Below are 22,675 nucleotides of genomic sequence, written 5' to 3' on the forward strand. Positions count from 1 at the left end.
TGCAGGGCTCCTCAGCCTGCAGAAAGTGAAAGTGGAGCGAATGCGCTCCACCTCCGCAAAACCGGAAGTGGAGCACAATCGCTCCACTTTCACTTCTAACGGGGCTGCAGGGACTGGGGTGCACTCACCAGTCCCTGCAGCAGCCGTCCTGGGGAGCAGGGAGCCCTGTGCGACATCTGCTTTCCCCCTGCCTCCCCCCGCAAGGACTTACTGCAGGTTTCAAACTCCCAGAGAGTTTGAAAACTACAGGCTTAGGGACGAAAAATCATAGCAGTATGAGGCTTTATTAGCTAGAAAGCCTGTCTTAATGCAAAAGTTGTTTGTTGAAAAAAGTGAGTTTGTACTACCAACATACATTATAAGGATACTGAATGCCCAGTGGTGAAGGGAAAGAGTGCTTAAAGGATGTTTTCTTGAACTGTTATTAGTAAGGATCTGGTGAAAAAGAACTCTAAGATGGGCCAGTCAGGGAAGTACATCATTTGTGTACAACAGATAGCATTCCAGGAAACATTAACTAAGAGTAACAATAGTTTATTACCCCTCTCCAAAAAGAACACAAAAAAAACTGCACACAGAGTACACACCCATCCCTGTCCCTTTACTGAATTCTACTGGAGTTTTATGTACATCCTTTTACAGGTGTTATGTCAGCAGCAGGGAAAATACAGTGTTTTTTCTGGAAGAAAGGCTTTGCCTTGAACTCCTGGACTCAGAATTCATTGCCAGCTATGGCCACATCTCAATGTATTAAGAAAGGGCATATGGGGAAGGGTTTCTCATAGCAGTCCAGAAAGAAAAGAGAAATAATAGAAGATGGCAGTCTCTTTGAGGCAAAGTCAGTGTATCTACATATCATAACACACTACACATCAGGAAAGACTCCAGTAAGGTGCATGTCTACCTGCTCGTCCAACATTATTTGTATCCAGTGAAAGTAGTTCTGCAACATGGAAGGGAATACACAGCTTGGAGACACTATCTCAAATACACATAGTGCCAACCCCTTTGCTGAGGATTCAGAGCAGTCTGTGGACTGAGATCTCCTCTCTGGGAGGCCAAGGCCAGAGACATCACCAGCTCTCAACTTTCAAATGCAGCACAATTCTGAATTTGTGTTATATGCATGATGAAAAGCAACTAATTGCTGTGTGTGTGTCTGGTTAAAAACATGGGAAAAAGTGAATTCTACACAAAAAGTGACAGGAATTTGATAGAATGGTTGTTCACAATTAGTATGTGCCCTGCAGTTTGCAGCTCCATCCCTTGGGGGCAGGTGTGTGGAGCTGAGTCTCACCAATGTAAAGCACTGATTATCTTCTTCCCAACGTCTCTTTCCTAAAATGTTGTTTTGAAATAAGCCTAACAAATTAACTCCCTGCCTCATATTGAGGTTTCTCTATAACTACTTATCCAATGAAGCATTTTGTTGGGACTATGGAGGGCAGGAAGGCAAGCCAAGCAATTCCTGCTTCAGTTAATGTGGAACTAGCCTTAACCAACATCAGTGTGTGATAAAGAGGACAGGGATGATGTGCATGAGACTCTATTTGGTCATCTGATCAGCATCAGGGGGATCCAAGAGAATTTGGCTACTAGGGAGATATTAAGGACCATGTTAAGGAGTTCAGACAACTTTCTGGGAATAGCAGGAAATGGCTCACTCTTGATACACAAAAATTGTATGAGTAGTAAAAGAACAGCACACACAGCACTTACTGCTCCTTAAAAAAATTTGCTGATACATATATTATCTCAAAAGCTTAAAAACAGGGCAGTAGGAACATCAGGGATGAGTTTATAGAAGTAGCCTCATGGTTTGGAACTCCAGAGATCAAATGTTTTAGGCAGGGCACTAAGAAACCTCTGGCAAGCACCATTCAAAATAGGAGGCACTAACTTATAGTGCAGAAAGCCCACAGCTGTTGATTTCAACACCAGTTTGAAAAAGGGCTAACAATACACAAAGACAGTAGATTCAAAGCACCCAAGCCAAGCTTGGCGGCTTGAGCCTTATAGCACAAGTGTATAAAAAACAAAGGTGCGGTTAGCCTGCTCCTTATTATTAAGGACTTCTTTTTCTTGGCTGGCACAACTTTCCTTCTTCAAGATTCTGACCAATATCAGAGAACCAGAAGAACGAGCTCTCTGTTCAACCCTGCTTTTGCAATACTTTTTACTCAATGGAGGGGGGGGGAAGAGAAGAGAAAGCTTTTACCATTGCCACAGTGAAAGTAAGAAAGAGCAAGACTTAAAGATCCCTCTTCCTCACCCCCCACTGCCGTCCACATAAGCAGTTCTCTGTGCTCAGGAATGTGGGGTAAGTCCAAATCTCCCCTTGATCTTGCCTGCAAAAATCACACACGCACTAGAGTTAGACCACTCCACAACCAGGAGCTATAGTCAATGCTGGGGAGGGACACACATTAATGCCAGGACTGGATCAGGAAGCTGGTAGATAATTCAGCTTCAGGAGATGGTTGAAAATTCTTTCAGCAGAACCTCCTGGCTGAGAGTGTTGAATGCCAGATTTCGTCGCACATTGATGCTGATGGACCGAACCTGTGTGCATGTAAGAGAAAAAACAGTCACAACAGATACCAATGACACTGGACACCACCTTGGTTGAATAGGCCAGCTTTTGATGCAGCAGCATTGCCAAATGAAAAAGAGGATAAACAAAAACCCAGAAGTACCCATCATGGGAATGAGGCTTCAGTACTGAAGATAGATATAGCTTACAAAAGAACATGATAGTGAAAGACTAACCAAGAGATTACATCAAAAACAACAAACCAAATCATCCTGATTCCTCTCTCTGATTTGAGAGGGTACTTAGGGGACACAGTGTGAATGCCTTATAGCTTTCAGAAAGGAATTGGCTTGGAGGAGGCTCATAAAGGTCTCTAGAGAACAGAGGATTAAATCAGTTATGTTTGTTTAATCACCAGATGAAGAGTAATGACTAAAGCTTCCTAGTCTGCTTCCAGCCAAGTGAAGGCCCATTTGGGCGTTTACTATAGAAAACCCAAGGGTTGGGGGGGGGGCTTAGTGATGCTCAATGATAGTTTACTAAACTATTAGTGCTTAGGAGGATGGGTTCTGGAAATTAAGTATAATCTCAGCAAATTGGAAATGGGAAAGCCTCATTTTAATCAAGAGAAATAAAGTTGTTCAACTAGTGAACAACAGAACTGAGAATGACAACAGTGATTGGGGGAAAGAGAGAGAGAACAGAGGCAGCATGCAAGGCTGATGCTCAAAAGGCAGCTATGAACATGGCCCAAAGGAAGGCAAGTGCTCCAACTTGGTTGTACTAATGCACAGATAATAGTTAGCACAGCCTTCCTGCACTACTCTCAGAACACCGTATCTACTTGTCTTCCTCTCAAGCCACACACTCAAGTGAAAAAGAATCACGAAAAGCAGCCACCAGGGAAGCCAAACTTCTACTGATCCAGTACTTGCAATAAAGAACTTGTGGGTGGTTGATTGGCAAGGACAAGGCAGCACAGGAAAGGGTTTTGAGTTCTAAGGTAGAAAACGACTGTCAAATGTTATGAATGCTGCTTAAGTGAGGGGGAACAGAACAGGATCAGATATGGGTACATGTGTTTGTGGGAATGAAGGGCTGACTAAGCATTTTAAATCTCCAAGGAAAGTCTTGTGCAAAAGTGCCATTAAGTCTGCTATATCTATGAAACTGTTGGAAAATGCTATGCCTGATGAACTTATGGCAGGTGCAATCAGCACTACATTTCCCAACATCCAGCTAAACATGGCCTAATGAAAATCACACATGTTTGCGCATTTCTGTATCTCCACCTCACCAGTGGAGGTGGAGTCACTTTCTGACTGGTAAAAAGGCAGTTTTTGTTCAGCTGGGGCTGCACTGCAAGCCAGACTATGAGGAACAGAAACTTACGAGCTCTTTGAAGAAGGCTGCTTCTTTGTGTTGTTCTGAATAGCGTTCATACTGGTCCAGTCCATCCTGCAGCTTCAAGGTGAGTGTATCATAGTTGGACCGTACCACTTCCAAAACCTGTGGGACAAATACATAATGGAAGGAAGCATCAACCTGCTGAATATCCCTCAACTGGTAGCAAGCTGCAAGAGACCTACAGTATCCCCAGTGGCCCACTGGAAAGCCCAGTGATTTAGAGCCCAATCCTATGCATGTCTACTCAGAAGTAAGTCTCATTAGAGTCAGTGGGGCTTACTCCCAGGAAAGTGTGGATAGGATTGGACTGTAACCCTCCTATCCCTATTTACTTTGAACAGTTAAGACTGTCCTTCCTGAAACAGTTAAGATAGCAAAACATCCAAGAGACAATTTGGTATACTTGTGAAGTGTATCTTTCAATTCCTGCTCTGAGTTGTGGCACGGCATCAGAAAGTTATTCTTCCCACTTCCATGTCTATTTTTGAATTCCTCTGTCCTGCATCCTTAGCCCAGTACAACCTGAGACACTAGGTGAGAAAATGACATTTTTTTCATAGGCTGCTGCTGGCAGAGCCAGTTTTAAGCCAATTGACCAGTTGCTCCCAATTGGGCCCCACATGTAACCCCCCCCCCCGCACTAGGGTAATCTGCTTTTTGACTAAACACAAAAAGTAATATATTTACTAAATCATGTCACAGCCACTAAAATAAGTGGTTTATAACTATTTACTTTTCAAAGGAAAGCTACACATTGTTTGTTTACTTGTAGGCTTACATGTATGCAAGTTTATATTAAAATGTGCTTAGATCCATTTGGTCCATTAACTCACAAGTACTTTTTAAGCATACACTGATTGCTTTCCATTCTCCTATAGAGATATGAAGTCTACAATAAATTTTAAGATTCTACAGACCTTGGTTGGGAATCTGGAGCCCAACAAAAAATGTTTCCAATTGAGCCCCACAGCTCCTAAGGCTGGCCCTGCCTGCTGGCACCTGAAGATAATCTTTCATAAATTTCAAATCTCACTTTAGTTAGGGAGGTTCACTGTCACCAGGGAGACTGTTCTAGAATGTCATCCTTTCAACAGTCAAAAACCTTCTCCAAGTCAAGGAGAGGTCAAAGAGCAGGAAAGTGAAGAAAAGCACATCAGTTCCCTTGAAGGGGTTCCAATGCACTATAAAGTGCATGCTAATTGCTAATTGCTATATTATAATGCTAATATAAACCCCTGCTAATTGGGTAAGAGGCACTTTTTCAAGTGGGTGCTCCTTTTTTTAGCAGGGGGAGAGAAACTGGCCCACCTCACCCCAGCAGTGTCTGTTCGAGTGGCTGTCTGCTGGTATTCTTTTGCATCTTTTTAGATTGTGAGCCCTTTTGGGACAGGGAGCCATTTAGTTATTTGATTTTTCTCTGTAAACTGCTTTGTGAACTTTTAGTTGAAAAGCGGTATATAAATACTGTTAATAATAAAATAGAGAAGCCTTCTGGCAATTTGAACAGCAACCTGCTTCGTATTCCTGCCAAGATTCTGGTATCCAGTTTCTTGCTAGAGACTTCAACAGGAGTTCTGCCACACAGTGAGTTTGGAATGCGCTGCTAAGGCACTTAGCAGATGCCCTCCACAGGTACAATCCATGCACCAGAGAACTGAGAAGGCTGAATGATTGTTGACATACTGCAAGGTCACTTCTGAATAGTTTGTCAGCAGTCCTGCTGCAGCTAGAGAATGCTGCCTCTTCTGCAAACAGACCAGCCTTAATTCTGTTTGTCAGGTTTACTGGCAGTGAGAGAAAAAAAAAATCCTGGGCAGTAATAGCCATCTATAAATTCAATTGTCCCTTTCCTTGCATATGTGCTGAAGCTGTGGTGGGAATAATAAGGATTTGAGAGTACAGACCTCAGGCACAGACAGCAGGCCTAGCAGGAGGAATAATTCACTCCAGAATGCAACTAGTCACTGGGGACTGAGTGTAATAGAATAATACACCCTCCACGAGACGGTAAAAGAGGGCTATCACCACAGCCTTCATGAATCAGAACTCTGTCTGCTTGTGAACTGAAGGGATCCAGGTCACATACAGTTAGCCACAGATACCTGTAAAGGAGGCTCTGAGTAAGTCTGCCTCCCAAATGTGCTCTTCAAGCACACTCCCATGTTAAGCTTCCCAAGATCTGTTTTTTAATGATCTGAACTTGAGAGGTAGCAAGAATGTAAGAATCTGTAAACATGAATGCTGCTGTGGAGGAGGGCAGTGTTCATTAGCCATCTCGCTTGTACTTTTTCTGTTTATTCCATTTAAACAATTGCCTAGGGACTGAACCAGAGTTGCTTCCATCATCTCTGGGTAGGTGCTTTAAAGCAGACTAGACTGCTTCCAGTTAGAAAGTAGCATGTGACTCAGATCAACCTCTAGCTGCTACAGAGGGAGCTCTATTCCTTCCAACAGCAAACAAAATTCCATTCCCATCTGTAAGAGGCTAAGTGAGGTTCTAAGCAACACTGAACATCCTACAGAGCAGAAAGAGGCACAGCTCCATGGTTTCTGTTGCATGGATGCAGTCTTTACAGGCACATGTCCCATCATCTCGTTGACTGAAGGCACTAAAGACTTTGCTTACAGGCACAGATGACGAGCAAGAAAACTGCTAGAGGTCTGGCAAAGAAGAGGCCAGCAGGCTGGGAAATGGCTGCATAAAGCTGAGAACTGGCAGGAAGCTGCTCCTCTACAGATCTAAGCCTCCTGTTTCTACCCCCAATCAAGGACCATTATTTATAGCCCTTACATCTTCCTTGGTACTAAAAAATGGCTATTTGCTGTGGTTTCACTGGAACGTTCTTTTCCACAAGCAACAGACAAAGTTCAGAATTTCTGATGCTTGAAGATAGGCTGAGGTCACTCACAGCAGGGATGGAGCTGGCTTCTTTGATAAATCCACTTTGTTCTTTATTCAGATACAACTTGCTCTAGATTTCTTGATAGCTAGATTTTCAAAAGTACAAGTCACCACCCTCCTGCTGCCCTCCATAACATAGGTCTGTAAGATGCGGGGGATCCAGTGAGATCCACCACTGCCTTTTTTCTGCAAAATTTTTTATCCCTAAGCAAATGTCATGTCCCAGCACATTTATCAGTTTCTCTGCACCTCAGTAAATAGGGACAACATACCTTAGATACAAATGACAATTTGCAAGAGTAGGCTGTCAAAGCAGGCAAGCTACAGTTGCTATGGAGCAAATGTAGGCTGTCAAGCAAAAGGGCACCTTTAGTTAGAGAAGAACAGGCTAGGTCTGCCCTGTAGGATGATGGAGATTTTCACACTTGTCTAACATATAATCCACGAACCCAAATCTGGCTTGCTCTCTTCACAAGTGATATAATTTCCAATCAGTATGACAAATAGGGTTTTGTACATATATACAAGAAATGAATCTTATTAAGCAACATTTAGACATCTAAGCTTCTACGGCTTATATAGTTGAGGTAAGCTTTGCAACAACGAAGTTACATGTGATCATTATGTAGGTGTAATCATGCGCAGTTGTGATGCACTGTGTAGTTTCAATTGTTTCTGCAGTTGCAGTCAGATGTTGAACTGGCTGATCTGGGTTAGGTACCAGATTTCTGCTGGGGCAGATATCAGCAAGTGTTTTTTAATTCTTTCCCAACTACATTGGTGAGTCTAATCTAAAATGTCAGTGACATCACACACTTCCAAGTTTTGACTGTATAATTTGGGGGAAATTAATTTCTTCTTGAATCACCCAGGGTACAAATGGGGTTTCTGGCTGGGGAAAGTGTCTAAAATACTGTAAGATTTTATATTTTGTATTTAGGAAACATTTCCACATAAACTAGCACTGGTTTCAGCACGTACCTTATTATGTAAACAGAAGGTATTTGTGATGGGGAAATTTGGAAAGTGTCTGATTTGGACCAGATGCAATAACATAGTTTCAAATTCTATATTTCATGTATGAGGGCATATTTCTACAAAAACTGGTTTCAACTTTCTATCTTATGATGTAAATCAGAGATACTTCAAATTCTTGGGGGATGCTCCACAGCCTAAACACCCTCGAGATGTTTAATATGGCTCACATTTCTTGTACGCATGTACAAAAGTCCATCTGCTACAATAGCTGGAAATTATGTCATTTATAAGAAAGGCAAAACTGTCATGGACTCTACCTACCGCAAGGTGCTCGTAGCCATTTGCAAACAGATCAAGAGTCTTCAACATAACACATACACCTGAATTTCATCACGATACCACCCAACAGCCTTTTATTTCCTTTCTGGCCCCTCTAATACAAGGCTTAGCAGCAAGAAGAGAAATAAAAGCCCCACAGCAAGGAAATAATTGTAGCTCTAGGGACCGTGGAATGCACAGACAGGGAACTGAAAAGAAGCAAACTGTAGCAGCTACCTTGGGAGAAGGGAAGATTGTGTGCAATTATTGTGTCCCAATTTTGCCTCTTTCCCTATTCTTCCAGTTTGTGTGCAAAGAAGGTCACATGAACTTGTGATTACCCTTGGTTTTACTTTGTCACATCTGCTATCATGTTAGTTCTTAACCAGTTGAAAAGAGATAGGCCAGAACAATAAATTATTTTAGTTTCTTCTGAAAGTGGTAACATAATACCATCTCCTAAAAGAGCAAGTTTCACAGTGCAGGCTGGTGACCAAAACTGCCTTCATATGCAAGTAACGGCCTCCTACAAATTCATAGTTTCCAAGAATAATTCAGCAACAGGAAGATGGGATAACACCAAACTTTAGATGGATGATCCTTTTGCCAATTTCTGTTCTACTGAAAGAAATACCACTGTCTGTAGACAGTAAGATATGTTTGATGCAAAGAGAAATTCTTTGGAAAAAAGTGGGCTTCTTGGAATGACAACCTCTAGCAGAGGACAAAATACAATGAACAAAGCATACCTGCAATTTTCACCTTCAAGGATATGATTACAGAAAAGATCAGCCCAAGGAATGTGTGATTGCATCCAGTTATTTTGTACTCATTTCCCTACACCAATACAGCTAGTTAAGCCCAAGTTTGTCCCAAAATATACACAGAGTTCTTCACTTAACATGCCAATATGTTATCCCCAAAGATGTCTCCAGAGGCATTTAGCTACTAATAGAACGTTTTTGTTGGAATAGAAAGACTCATCATTTTAACTGGAGAGCAGTGACTGTATATTTACAATAAAGCAACAGATTTTGATAAATTTTACAAGAAGACATTTTAATTAGTACAAAAAAGGGCAAATAAAATATAGTTTGCAGACAACATCTTAAGAATTTGCTGGCGCAGCTGGATTCTCTATTGGAATTAATTCCCAGAAGCAGCAAAGATAAAGTAAGTAACAAAATAATTAGATGTTAAATAAGCAAAATTCAGCACATTTCTAAAACCATGTCTAGTGTTTTATAGCCAGAATGTGTCTGGTTGATCCTCAATATTTATTTTAGAGATTTGTTAGTGGAGCTCAGCTTCCACCAAAACCCAAATTTTTCTCTCAGAATAAGTTTTGCAAATGTGTATTTTTTTCCTAAAACGTATGCAGTTTATTGTTGCAATACTGAGGTTTGTTGTTGTATGCTGAATATTTGGACAAAGTGTTAGAGAATAAAGTAAATTAAGAGGTGATGTGTAGGACTATTAACCCCTGGGAAGGGACAAGGGATTATAAACATTTTAGGAACTCTTCCACTCAACAGAAGTTTTCCACATGGATAAGAGTTGCTATATTTTCTGCTCAAACACCCACTAGTTACATTGAACATTCCCATTTGATCCAAGAGTTCACATCTTCACAGATGGAGGAACTGAGATAAGATGTATACCAAACTGCCAAGCAGCCTCTGGTTCACCGCCCAAAGTTGAAAGGCTTTACTTTTAATAGCTGTGCCGCTCACATAATCAGATATTATGCTATGATATGCCACAGAAGTAAGCTATACACTTAGTTCAAGCAGATGGAAGTAGCACTTGGGAGTCTCAGTACATCCAAAGATCTTCAGACATAGCATCAGATACAGAGCTTGATTCATGCAGAAGAGCAAAACAGCAGAAACTGAAAATGAGTGTGAGGTGGGCAAAAAAGAGAGCAAGCTCCGTGTGGATGGGTGAGTGAGTGAAAGATTATTTTGCCTTACCTAGATTTCTCTATTCAGTGAAGATCCCTCAGGATTCTTATTCCATCTTTTAATTTTTATGTATTGAATACATTGCTTGCCTTATCCCAAAGGCAGCAAAGACCTCAATGATACAAGCAAGGGCCATGGCCTCATCCTCATCATTTAGTTGTGTTGGCTTTGGGGGTTTGATTGAAAGAGGCAATTTTCTTTTAGGATGACTGGCACTCAGTGCTAATCTCCTTGGAACCAAAATTTATTAGGGTTACTTGGCCTTACTAATGAGTATGCACAGCTGAAAATCCTTCCTTCAGCTTGTCACTGTTGCAGGTACATTTCCATTGAGGAAAATTTGAAAGTGTTGATAAGGTAGTGTGCAGCATTAGGAAGACAGTGGTTTGTCAGCCTCAGAACTTGGTGTATAAAATGGATCCTCCTCCAGGAGTCCAAAAATTTACATGCTGCAGAGCACCAAAAATATAAGCGATTTCCCCCTTATCCTACCACCACCAAGCTTTGCCTTTTTTATATCTATAGAAACTACTGCGTGTATCTATGGTTCCTTTGGAGTTCACAGCTCCCTGAGAAGCATCTAGCAGACGTGTATCACCTTGGTTTTGGAAATCTAGAAATGGGCATGAAATTTCCCCTATGTTACATTCTTTTTATTGGTCATCAAAACCTTTTTATTGAATGGAAAAGGCAAACCAGGCTTAGGATTCAATGCAATTTTATTTTGAACAAAGTCGGCAGATGGGTTTGTTCTGGAGAGTATGCCCTTGGTTAATGCAAATCATTGACTCTGGCTAGGGAGGGATGCTTTTAAAAGCTATAAACTCTTAAAGTCACATGCATTCTGTCCAGCTGAACTAATTAATGTGTACAATAAACAATGGGGAGCATGAAAGAGAGCCAAATTTGTCAGGAAAGACAATGTCTTGCCAAGTTTCAGCACTGTCAGTGAGTTTTGTATCCTCTTTAGGGGACTTCAACCACCTTGTTCTTGCCAGAACCATTCCACATTGTAGACATATCTCTACTCCCATAAGGAATAAGGGAAGCAAGAGTTGGAAGAAGCCAGCATTTTTTCCAACATGACTTCCAGAACAGACTGCCCTATTTAGTCTTCAGTGTCTTCTTGGATTTAGCATATTAGCCTCTCACATCCTTCTGGTGTGCAGTATACAAGACAGTCAAAACAGACTACCATCTGAGACCAGCAGAATTTCAAAGCAGACAGGTTAAGGAAGGATAGAGAGTTGGAGGTGGATTGAGAGTACCACAACACATTGCTCCATTTCCTAGCTGCAGCGTTTGCAAAGGTACAAGCGTATCTTTAGTGATGCCAATAATCTCATGCCTGCTCTCAACCTGGTCATTATAAAGGCTGGATTTAAAAGTCTTTTAGCAGCATGACAACTATTCAAGTCAATGAGAGTCACGTGTTTTGAAATCACTTAGGGATACCATTAACGCATGTCCTTTCAGATGCTATCAGAAGCCACCAGGCTCATCCACATGAGCAACTACAGCAGTGCTTACATCACACAGTTTTCTTAAAAGAGTCTGGCACACACTGAAAACAGGTTTTCTTCAATTAAATCAACTGATATCAGCAGCATAACTTCCATTAGTGTCACTACTACTATTGGAATTTTTTTTTTTTTTGCATAAACATCATGCTGAACACCACACAAAACACAGAAATGGCAAAACCCCATTTACAATACAAATACAAAACTCAACAAAATGTTATAGGAGTCGCAACGATGGAAAAGGATTATTATGCAGCAGGAAGCAGGAAAGAGGTGCATCTGTGTTTGTCCAGGAACAGGTTTGCAAAATAAGAGCAGTTTAAAGGGAAGAAAGGGACAGCAAGACTGCAGCAATCATAAAAAGTGGCACAAAGGCAAGAACAACAAAAAGGGTCAACAGGGAGAAAAGCAGACAAACAGGAGAAGAGAGAAAGCGAATTATAATAGAAATGAAAGAAGAGTCCATGAAGGGTGTCACCATGTAAGGCTATCTACTACAATGTCCCTCAGTAGATCTCATCCTTCATTTCTTTTTCAATTCCCTCCTCTATCTCTCCCCTTTTCTCTTTATTGCCTATCAGGACTAAAGGCATTCCTCCAAAAAATATAGTAGCACACCTACTATAATTTGTGTAATTAAAACTTTGAAACGTATGTTTCTATACTATAGAAACCTACTATAATTTGTACTATAATTTAATTTGCAATTAAAACTTTGAAACGTATGTTTGCTATCATAATGAACTAGCTTATTGGACAGTGGGAATGCCCTGGATGTAATTTATCACTACTTCAGTAAAGCATTTGACATGTTTCCCATGACATCTTAATCACTAAGCTGGTTTTTTTTTTTTGGTTTTTTTTTTTTAAAAAAAAGGCCATTAGCAGTTCCCAAATTGAGAGTCCAGGATCCACAAGTGAGTTGTGACCCAATTTTCATTAAGTTGTGAAACTGAAAGGGCAGGTTATGTGCATCAAGGGTTAAACAAGCTAATACTTGGAGGGGAGTACAACCACAATTGCAGCCACATTCCTTGGCATTTATAAATCAGGCAACAGCCTCTAGGGGCCTCTAAAAAGTGTGGGAACCACTGAGCTAGATGATATAATTGTTAGGTGGAGTTGCAGCTGACTGGATGACTATACATAAAGGTTGCTTGTCAACAGCTTCACATCATTCACATCACACTTGAAGGTTGGTTTCAAGTGGAGTGTTCAAGGGCCTGGTTCTCTTTAAAATCTTCATCAATGATTTGGATGAAGAGCTACAAGGAGGTCTCATCAAATTTGCGGATGACAACAAGCTCGAAGGAGCAGCAAACACAACAGAAGGCAGTAGAAGCATTCAGGAAGACAGAGTGGAATACTGGACTGAAATGAATAAGATGTTCAGCAGCGACAAATGCAAGGTTCTGCACTTGGGCAAAAATAACCAAAGTTGCAGTTATAGAATGGGAGATACCTGGCTTGGCAGCACAGCATGTGAGAAGGATCTTGGGAGTTGTAGTGGATCACAAGATCATAAGATGAATATAAGTTAGCAGTGTGATACAGCTCCAAAGAAGGCTAATGCAATTTTAGTTTGAATTAGTAGAACCATAGCTTCCAAGTCGCAAGTAGTAGCGGTTCTATTTTACTCTGCTTTGGTCAGAATTCACCTAGAGTACTTATGGGTACCACACTTTAGGAAAGATGTAGCCAAACCGGGGTTCAGAGAAGAGCAACAAGAATGATCAGAGGGCTGTAGAACAAGCCGTATAAGGAAAGGTTGAGGGAACTTGGCATGTTTAGTCAGGATAAATGAAGGCTGAAAGGGGATATGATAGTGCTCTTCAAATACCTGAAGGGTGGAAGAAGGAACAACTTTGTTCTCAGTCTCAGAGAGTAGATCAAATGGGTTCAAACTGCAAGAGAAGGGATTCCAGTTGAACACCAGGAAGAAATTCCTCTAAGGACAGTTTGGCAGTGAAACAAATTGCTGAGGAAGGTGGTGGAGATCTTCAAGCTGAGGTTTGACAGGAACCTGCTGGAAATGCTCTGATTTATTCATCTATGGCCATTCTTAGCCCAATGGGCTTTTCAAATGCCCCCTGTTTGTGCCCCTCAGAGATCCCTTGCCTTTTGGTCACTCATTTTAGGAATCTCGAGGCAAGACATACGATCCTTTCAAAAACTACCTTATTTATTTTTTAGACCCCAAACACTATTTCCTGCCATTCTTAAACAGCAGAAGCAGGTACACCGTAACAGTACCGAGCAGGGGGATACTTTTTCATCAGTTGCTACAGCAGAACTGCTGTAGACCAGAGCGTTGTCAAGCAATAAGGCTTGCCCCAGGTCAAGAGCACACCTACTATAATTTGTGCAACTAGCCACACTGTGCATGTTCCCCCAGGCACATTATTCTGAAGGACTGCAGATGACACCAAGAGTGGAGATGGTGGTTTCAAGAGGTGTCTATCACACAGATGCAATTTGATAAATGCAATTTAGGGTATTGTAAAACCTTCTATTGGTCCTGTTTCAAAATGACAAGCTTCTGTATTACATAAAAGATTCTGTCCCCAGAGCAAAATAAAAGAGATGGCTTAGGACATATTGGGTTTTTATGTTTGATCAAAAAGCTGAGATACAAGGCAATTGTTCAGAAAAATGACTTAACTGAATTTCAGTTCATTTAGCTGACCCAGCAATTTGATGTATCAAATTTCAGTCCTGCAAGACCGAAAGTAGGATAGAAGGGTTTACTGGTCCCTAGCCAAGATATTAGCTTTTCCAAGACTCCCTATTGCAATACACTGTCACTGAATGTACTTTTTTTTTTTAAAGCAAGAACAAGTAGTTTTGCACACAGAATTCACATTAGTTACTTATTTCTCATTCTCTTTCCTGCAATATTCTGAAATAGCTAAGAAAGGGGAATTGACAACACCAAGGAAGTTAAAATTTGAAGCAGAAAAGAATCAACAGTTGGTTTGTTTTAGTTACCAATCACAGCAGGGATGATCCTCAGGCTTTTGGACAACTTCCAGTTTCAGTAATTCGATACCAAGTCCCTAAAGTGCCCCCTGCAGATCCAATCAGGGGAGTGATTCGCTGCTGTACCCATTATGATACCATTGCCAATACAGAACATCTGCCAAATTTCACCCTAGAGACAACAGAAGTTCCAGGCAAGGCAACTGATCCTGGTACGCACATAACATGCAAAACCTGATAAATTCCTTCATCAGGAAATAGGCCTTAAAATGAAAAGCTGATATCGATCATTGATTCTAACCAGTGCAAGCAAGAGCAATGGCTTGATAGTTAGAGACTTGAGAGCTGCAGACCCTCTTCTTCAAGAGGTAACATACTTTGTGCTTCCTCTCATAGATCTAGATGCATAAAAGCATTGGCAGTCCTGCCTGCCAGGACCAAAAATCACATTGCACAGGCAATCCTGGATTCAACCATTAATTTTTTATAGTTCTATCACACTTGCAATTAAACTAAGTGCTGAACGTGATAGGTTTTTACAATACCAGTTGCAGTTGAGCTCCTCAGTAAATCACTGGCACTGCCAAACTGCCAGGCAGAAAGGAGGATCAAGTCCTCCACTCATTGCCACTGTTCAGACAGGGAAAAAAGCATAAGCTCTCACAACTATGGTTTTCCAGTAAGCATGGGTGGGTGGATGAATTGTAGAATAATAAATGAAAGGGACAGACTTTGGAACAGATAACAAAACCCAGAAGAGGTGAAGGGAAAGCACTAACCAAAATTCATGCATGGAAAAAATTAACCTAAAGAAATGATCATGCAGTGGTAAAAATCAAGGTACAGACTACCTATATGAAGAGCTATTTGACACAGTATAATGAAAAAGGCAGCAATTCTCTTTCCTAGTCTTCCTGGCCTCCAAATACAACCCTTCTACAAACAGAGAAGTGATGGTGCTGTCTTCAAAGCTGATGCCCAGCACAGATTACTGTTATGTTAAAAATATTTATGTCCTTAGTGCTTTTAGCTCAATTTAAACACAAAAACAAGCAAACCAAGTCCTGATCCTGCTTGTAGTTGCCACACAACCACATAATTCTCTTCCTCTGAAGACTTATTAAAGATTGAGCCTGTGAAGCTTCTGGAAGCTTTTGATTTGGGCTGTCTTTTGGTGACAGGAATCAGGGATTTGGTGCTTGGGTTTTGCTGCTGATCACAGCTGATTTTAATAATCTGACACATTTTTGTTACTTACTATCCAAACCCTTTGGTTAAAGATAAATAAAATTAGCCCACAGAGACCCAGGACAAGAAAAAGTGGCACAGTGAGAAGATTGTGTATGTGCTCACAAGCTGGCACAAACTCCGTTTCATGCCCTGAAAGATTTGTTTTCTCTTCTTTTTAGATAAGTACCTGCAGGAAGCAGCTGGGAATACTGGCTTGTACTATATTCCATGTGAGATTGAAGCAGCTCACCATTTGTTATGCTGAAAAATTACCATAGAGGATTTAAAACTACAGAGCTCCAGCTAGGCAGCCAGTACCTGAAAAGCCATTAGTGCAGATGGATTTTTAAGTAAGACTCAGGGAAGTGGCCAGGCACTCAGACTGATCATTAAAAAGATAGGCGGATCTGACTTGGCAGCGTGAAAACTCTGCAATTTAAAAGTTGCTGGGAAAGCAAAGGAAGAGGACAAAAAGCCCACCTCTCTACATACTGGGAAATTATATTTGATTTATTCCATGACTCTGACGTTTGTTCAATTTCCACTGTGTACATTCAACCTGGCTGTGAAAATTTCCTGTCGGAAGCTGTCCTGAGCGACTGAAGTGGGTGTGAACAGACAAGATTTGAGTCTCACTGGGGCATTTTTAGCATAGCTTTGCAGACCAAGTCAGCAAACCAGCAGTTCAGGATAAGCTGGTCATTAATGTACTAAACTGCTATTTTGATACAGTGCATACACAGATCCTTATTGTCAATGATCTATCAATTTAATTTCTCTCACTTTGTCTACTTACTTTCCTGTGATTACAGAGTACTGTGAACACTGAAGAGTCAGTAGCTCCCACATTTCTGAAGAATTAATGACACTCAAATCAACTGCAAAAAGAACATAAAGGCGTTGCTACAGGAATGAGTGTGTCAGTTGCTCTTTTCAGTTTTAAAGCTACTAAGGTACACAACGTCAAAATTTTCTTTATATAATTATTTTTGCCTTTTTATATCTTATTGTTTCCCCCATTCCAATGACTTGCTCTGTTACCTCCACTCAGTGCAATCAAGACTGCTTCATATTCAGAATCTTGCCTATATGGAGATAATGTCCACAGAATTAAAGGTATGCACAGTATCCTATACACTTAAAGTACAGCATAGGTATATATACTGCCATGAGCAGATGAGCTGGAAAGCTGATACAAACAAGACACAAAAATATAAACTTTGACTTCCACTTCTGGCGAGTTCTACAGAAAAACCAATACACTAAGGCACATATGTCTTAGGAGAACAACAGTGATGTTGTCACCTACTGGTTTAAATAATATAGAGTGTAATTTGGAGCCATTCAAATAAACAAGAATTGTTCCATTATTGTAGCCTTGGTCATGCACACCAGGCGAATAAATGTTTTCATTGCTAAATTCCTACAAGGTGACAAACATATTGCATGAGTTTTCAAAGGGAGGCTCCCAATTTAACAAAATAGCAGCTGAACATGAAACAACAGCAGAGCATCTGCAGGTGGAGCAGCTCATCTGCATACTCCTCCCAGCAAGCTCTGCAGTGGAAAGGGACAACTAAGTGAGGTGCTCACCGTGAGGACCCTCAAGCAAGCCCTCAACTCTTCACCAGCAGGAGGAAGGCAGAGCATTTAGAGGTGAAGCAGCTCATCTGCATATTCCTCCCAGCAAGCTTTGCGGCACAAGGGGACTGCTGAGTGAGGTGCTCACAGTGAGGAGCCTAGCAGCAAGCAAGCCCTCAGATCTTCACCAAGAAAATGGAAGGTGGGACTATAGTAGTGGTGATATGTAACATGTGTTCTATATTTGTCTTCTTGCCAGGAGACCATGTGGATTTCACATGCAGCAAGTGCAAACTGGTTGCATTGTTGGAAGAGAGCTAAGAGGACTAGAGGAACAAGTATCCACCCTTTGCCAAATCAAGATATCTGAGGAGTTCCTGAACATGACACACACAGAACTTTTCCAAAGGCAACAGAAGGAGGATACCTCTATGAACAATGAGAACAATGAGGCCTCCAAGGGGAAGACTCCACATGGAAGCAAATGACTGTCAGGAGAAGAAAAGTCAGAAAGCATGTCTCTCAGATGCTAGCATTTCTGAAGACCCCCCTTTGCAGACACCAACAGATGGCAGAACCAGAAAGCATGGAGGAATCTTGACCTGAAAAGAAACAGCAGAGGAAGGTGGCAGTCAGCAATGATTCCCTACTAAGGGCTGACGAAGCTGCTGTGTGCCGACTTGACCCGCTTGTTCATGAGGCCTGCTGTCTCCCTGGTGCAAGGATCTGGGATGAGATGGAGACATTGCCAAGGCTCGTCAAACCCAAGGATCGCTATCCCTTCTTGCTTGTCCACGCAGGAATGAATGATATGCTGGGCACATCTACAAGCAGATCTTTTCTGACTACAAGGCTCTGGGGAGACAGGTGAAAGACCTGAGGGCCTAGGTGGTATTTTCATCTGTTCTCCCTGTAACAGGCAAAGGACTTCAGAGGGAGAGAAAAACAGTTCAGGTGAAGACTGGCTACGTCGATGGTGTTGGCATGTTGAGAGGAATCTGACTTCTGGGACCACAGGCTGCACTTCCTGAATGAAGGGCTACTGGCTCAAGATGGACTGCACTTCATGAGGAGGAGGAAGAATGTTTTCAGTGGAAGTATAGTGAATGTGATCAGGAAGGCTTTAAATTGAAGGAGGAGGGTGTTGGAGATGTCAGCCAGAAGCTTATTTCACAGGTAAGTGCTCCAGATGGAAGCCCTCGGAACACCGCTGTAACTAGGAATTATTTGGAGAGGCCTAAAGAAGAGGAAGGGATATTGAATCGTAACCTCCAGGTATTACATTACATATATACGAATGCACAGAGTATGGGAAATAAACAGGATGAGCTTGAACTTCTACCAAGTGAAGGTAAATTTGACTTGATAGGAATAACAGAAACCTGGTGGGATGACTCTCACAAATGGAAGGCTATCAGTTATCAGGAAGAACAGGTGTGGTAAAAGGGGAGGGGGTGGCATTATATGTCAAAAATTTATACACCTCTCAGAAATCCAACAATATGGTACAGATAGACCCATGGATAGCATCTGGGTGAATGCTAGGGGGAAAAGCAACGAACACAACATTGTGGTGGGCATCTACTATAGACCGCCAGGTCAAGGCAAGAAGGCGGATGATGTTTTCTTGAAACAATTGGCAGACATCGCAAGGAAACATTAGGTAATTGTAATGGAAGATGATCTGGATATCTGTTGGAATATTGGCATGGGAGTGCCAATAAATTCCTGTTGCGCCTGGAGGATCTTAATCAATCAGGAGGAATTGGTTGATGAGGTCAAACTAGTAGGAACATTAGGAGAAAGTGATCATGAACTGCTGGAATTCTCAATCTTATGGGAAACAAGAAATATGCAGTGAAACCTGTACTATGGATTTCAGGAAGGCTGATTTTAATAAGCTCATAGAAATGACAGTTAGGATCCCGTAGGTTGATAAACTAATGGGAAAAGGGGCCACGATGGGGTAGGAGCTCCTTAAGACGCAGTTTCTATAGGTGCAGTCAGAAACAATTTTTTTGAAAAAGAAAAGGGGAAGACACCTCAAAAAGCCAGGATGGCTGCACAAGCATCTTAGTGGCAAGTTGAAGATTTAAAAAGACATGTATAGGAGGAAATGGAAGATGGGAATGATCACCAGGGGAGGAGTACAGACAATAGCCCAGTCTCATAGAGTGAGGATCAGGAATGCTAAATCTCAGTATGAGCTGAGGCTGGCCAGGGATGTCAAGAACAACAAAGGGGATTTTTTATGTATGCCCAAAGGAAGAGGAAGGAAAATGAGAAGGTGGGATTTTTCCTTGATAAGGATGGCCAAGTGGTGTCCGGAGACAAAGTGAAGGTGGAGCTGCTCAACTCCTACTTTGTGTCCTTCTGCTCGGAAGTAGGATAGTGAAAATGTGGATGCTGGATCCTTGGCTGATGGGGGGATATGCTTACATCCCCTCAGAGGCAAGGAGAACCTGGACGGCACATTCTCTGCAGATTAGTACTGATAGGGAACTACTTAGAAACCACTTAACTGGCTTAAATGAATTCAAGTCATTTGGACTGGATGAACAGCATCCTAGTATACAAAATGAACTTGCAGATGTACTTGCAGAGCCTCTGTCAATTATCTTTGAGAAATCCTGGAGGATGGGGGAGATGCCACTAGAGTGGAAGCGGGCTAATGTGGTCCCAATCTTTTAAAAGGGGAAAAAAGACAACCCAGGAAATTACAGAGCTGTTGGTCAATACCAGGGAAGACATTAGAACAAACACACAATCTGCATATATCTAGACAACAAACCAGTGATCACTAGAACCCAGCATGGATTTATCAAAAATTAAATCTTGCCAGACAAATCTCATCTCCTTTTCTGATCGGGTTACTAGCCTACTGGACAGTGGGAATGCTATAATTTGTCTTGACCTCAGTAAAGCATTTGAAAAGGTTCCACATGACACCTTAATCAGCAAGCTGGTAAAATATGGACTAGATACAATCATTACGTGAATTTGTAACTGATTGGATGGTCATGCACAAAGGATGTTTGTTAATGGCTTCGCATCAACCTGGAAGAGAGGTGCTCCAGGGCTCTGTCTTGGGCCCAGTTCTCTTTAACATCTTCATCAATGGCTTGGAGGAAGGGATACAAGGGGACCTCATCAAATTTGTGGATGTCACCAAACTGGGAAGAGTAGCAAACACAACAGAAGACAATAGAAGCCTTCAGAACCTAGACAAAATGGAATACTGGACTGAAATGAATACGTTCAACAGGGACAAATGCAAGATTCTGCACTTAGGCAAAAATAACCAAAAATGCAGGTATAAAATGGGAAATACCTGGCTTGGCAGCCCAACATGCGAGAGGGATCTTCTCAGGAGGGTACTCTTCCTGATGGCAACTGATGCATCTTCACAAGTATTTTTAGCAATCTGGGACAGATTCCCATCTAATGTCCACACAATCTATTGAGCATCTGATGAATCAGATCACACCTAGTTGACATCAAGCCTAGTGTGATCCAATTCATCAGATGCTCAAGTATCCAAACACAGCTTGTGGTGGTGGTTCAAATGCCTCATGATATCCATCACCTTAATGAATCTGAATGCCAGATTTCACTTGTTTTTTAATCACCTGTGGTTTATGAGAGTCTTTTCCTCAGCATACTATCCCTGATACTGGACACCAGGTATTTGGTCTACAAAAGAAGACTTCCTCACACTGTAGCTTCAATAAGATCATAACAATTCTGGTGCCCATGGAAATTAAATGTGCTTACTACTGATGTCCCCAGTTAAGGTTAGAAAGCACAGTGGTGTCTATAGTATCCTACTCAAGGACAACAATTACCAGGAGTCCCATTGCTCCCATTATTTTCATGAAACTACGTAAAAAGCAGTGAGCTTGATCTTGATCTAGTTACATAAACATGTCAATCTGACATACCCATACAGGTAAAGCCAACTCCTATTTCCTATCACAAAACTAGTATCTGACCATAAGTGCCTAACAGTCACTTTTAACAGTCAGTGCAGCCAAAGACAAGGAACTTTTCCATTCCATAAGGTCAAGTGTATAATCTTTTCTGTTTCATGCAATGTTGAGTGAACAAATGTAAACACTACCTATCTTCAGGAGAAAGATGGTATAGCAAGTAGTCAGCATTAGAGGGAGAAGCTTCTCAACACAATGCAACATACGGAGCACTGAGGCAGGGTTTAGTCACAAGTCCTTAAATTGAATGAAGATATATAGTAACAGCATTGGGTGGCTATAAATCTTCAAGATCTAAGATTCCAAAGACAATGTCAGTGAAGAGCTTATGACAAAGTCAATGCCAATGCTCTTCACAGTACTGACAAACTAGATAATGTTCACGACTAATTCAGTGACACTCAGAAAATTCTCAAATGAACAATGCTGCTTCTGTTGCTTTCTGCTGCTGATCCTCCTCACTGGAAAAGTTGGTAAAGAACCATGCGAGAAGATGGTGGTTCTGCCCCTCCAGACAAGACACACTACTGCACATGAAGGGAGAGGTGGCACACCTAATCTTCCAGAACATTTTGGGAGACCCTATCTGTGGTCTGTACAGGCACATTTCATACATGGGACCTGTGTGGAAACCACAAAGAACAGTATGGCTACTTTATATTCCTATATAATCCTTGAAAATGTACATATAGCAACTGCAACAGAATAGAAAAACTCTATTTTCCAGGCTGATGAAATATAGCCCACATCATGTCAAACACTTCCTCCTCTGAACCACAAGAACGAACCTTGAGCATGGGTCAGAGAAAGTTGAGCAGAAAATAACACTGTTTGCACAGTTCCTCTATGGGATAGTGATCTGCCCAGTACCAGTTTCAAATCTCCTTCCTGTGCTTGATTCAGACTGCACAGTGGGCAAATGTGACTGTTTAAGTGTAAAGAAAGAACTTCCATGGGATTAAAGCAAGATCAGAAGGTCATGGTGGTTAAGGGAGCAGAACTGTTCAGCAGAGCACTTAGTTGCTTGGCCCATGATGCTCAATGTGTGGCAAACCTCCAAGGTGAAAGCAGAGCAGTTCCAAAGAATATATCTCACTCCAAATAACTGTCCTGAAATTATTCTCACACATATACATGCAGAGAATAATGGCCTAAAGAAAAAAGAACAGAGTGACTGAAATGCTGCCTATGCATGCACAAAAGAACCTTAGCTTTCACACTGGGATGACTATATCATTGTTCAGCAGCATTAATTGGGAAGGTAGAAAGCA

The 22,675-nt window shown here is 41.5% G+C and overlaps 1 protein-coding gene across 1 annotated transcript in view; it reads right to left on the minus strand.

Annotated features, from left to right (window-relative positions):
- Positions 1-518: 518 nt before the first annotated feature.
- ARMH3 (armadillo like helical domain containing 3) overlaps positions 519-22,675 on the minus strand; it is a 170,761-nt gene continuing 148,604 nt past the window's right edge. Inside the window, exons 25-26 of the mRNA XM_066620197.1 lie at positions 3,926-4,042; positions 519-2,562 (exon numbers count right to left, since the gene is read on the minus strand). Coding sequence (XP_066476294.1) covers positions 2,470-2,562; positions 3,926-4,042 — 210 coding nt within the window. The 3' untranslated portion in view covers positions 519-2,469. The remainder of the gene's footprint in view (positions 2,563-3,925; positions 4,043-22,675) is intronic.

Source organism: Tiliqua scincoides, chromosome 3 (genome assembly GCF_035046505.1).
Source record: "Tiliqua scincoides isolate rTilSci1 chromosome 3, rTilSci1.hap2, whole genome shotgun sequence".
Taxonomy (NCBI): Eukaryota; Metazoa; Chordata; class Lepidosauria; order Squamata; family Scincidae; genus Tiliqua; species Tiliqua scincoides.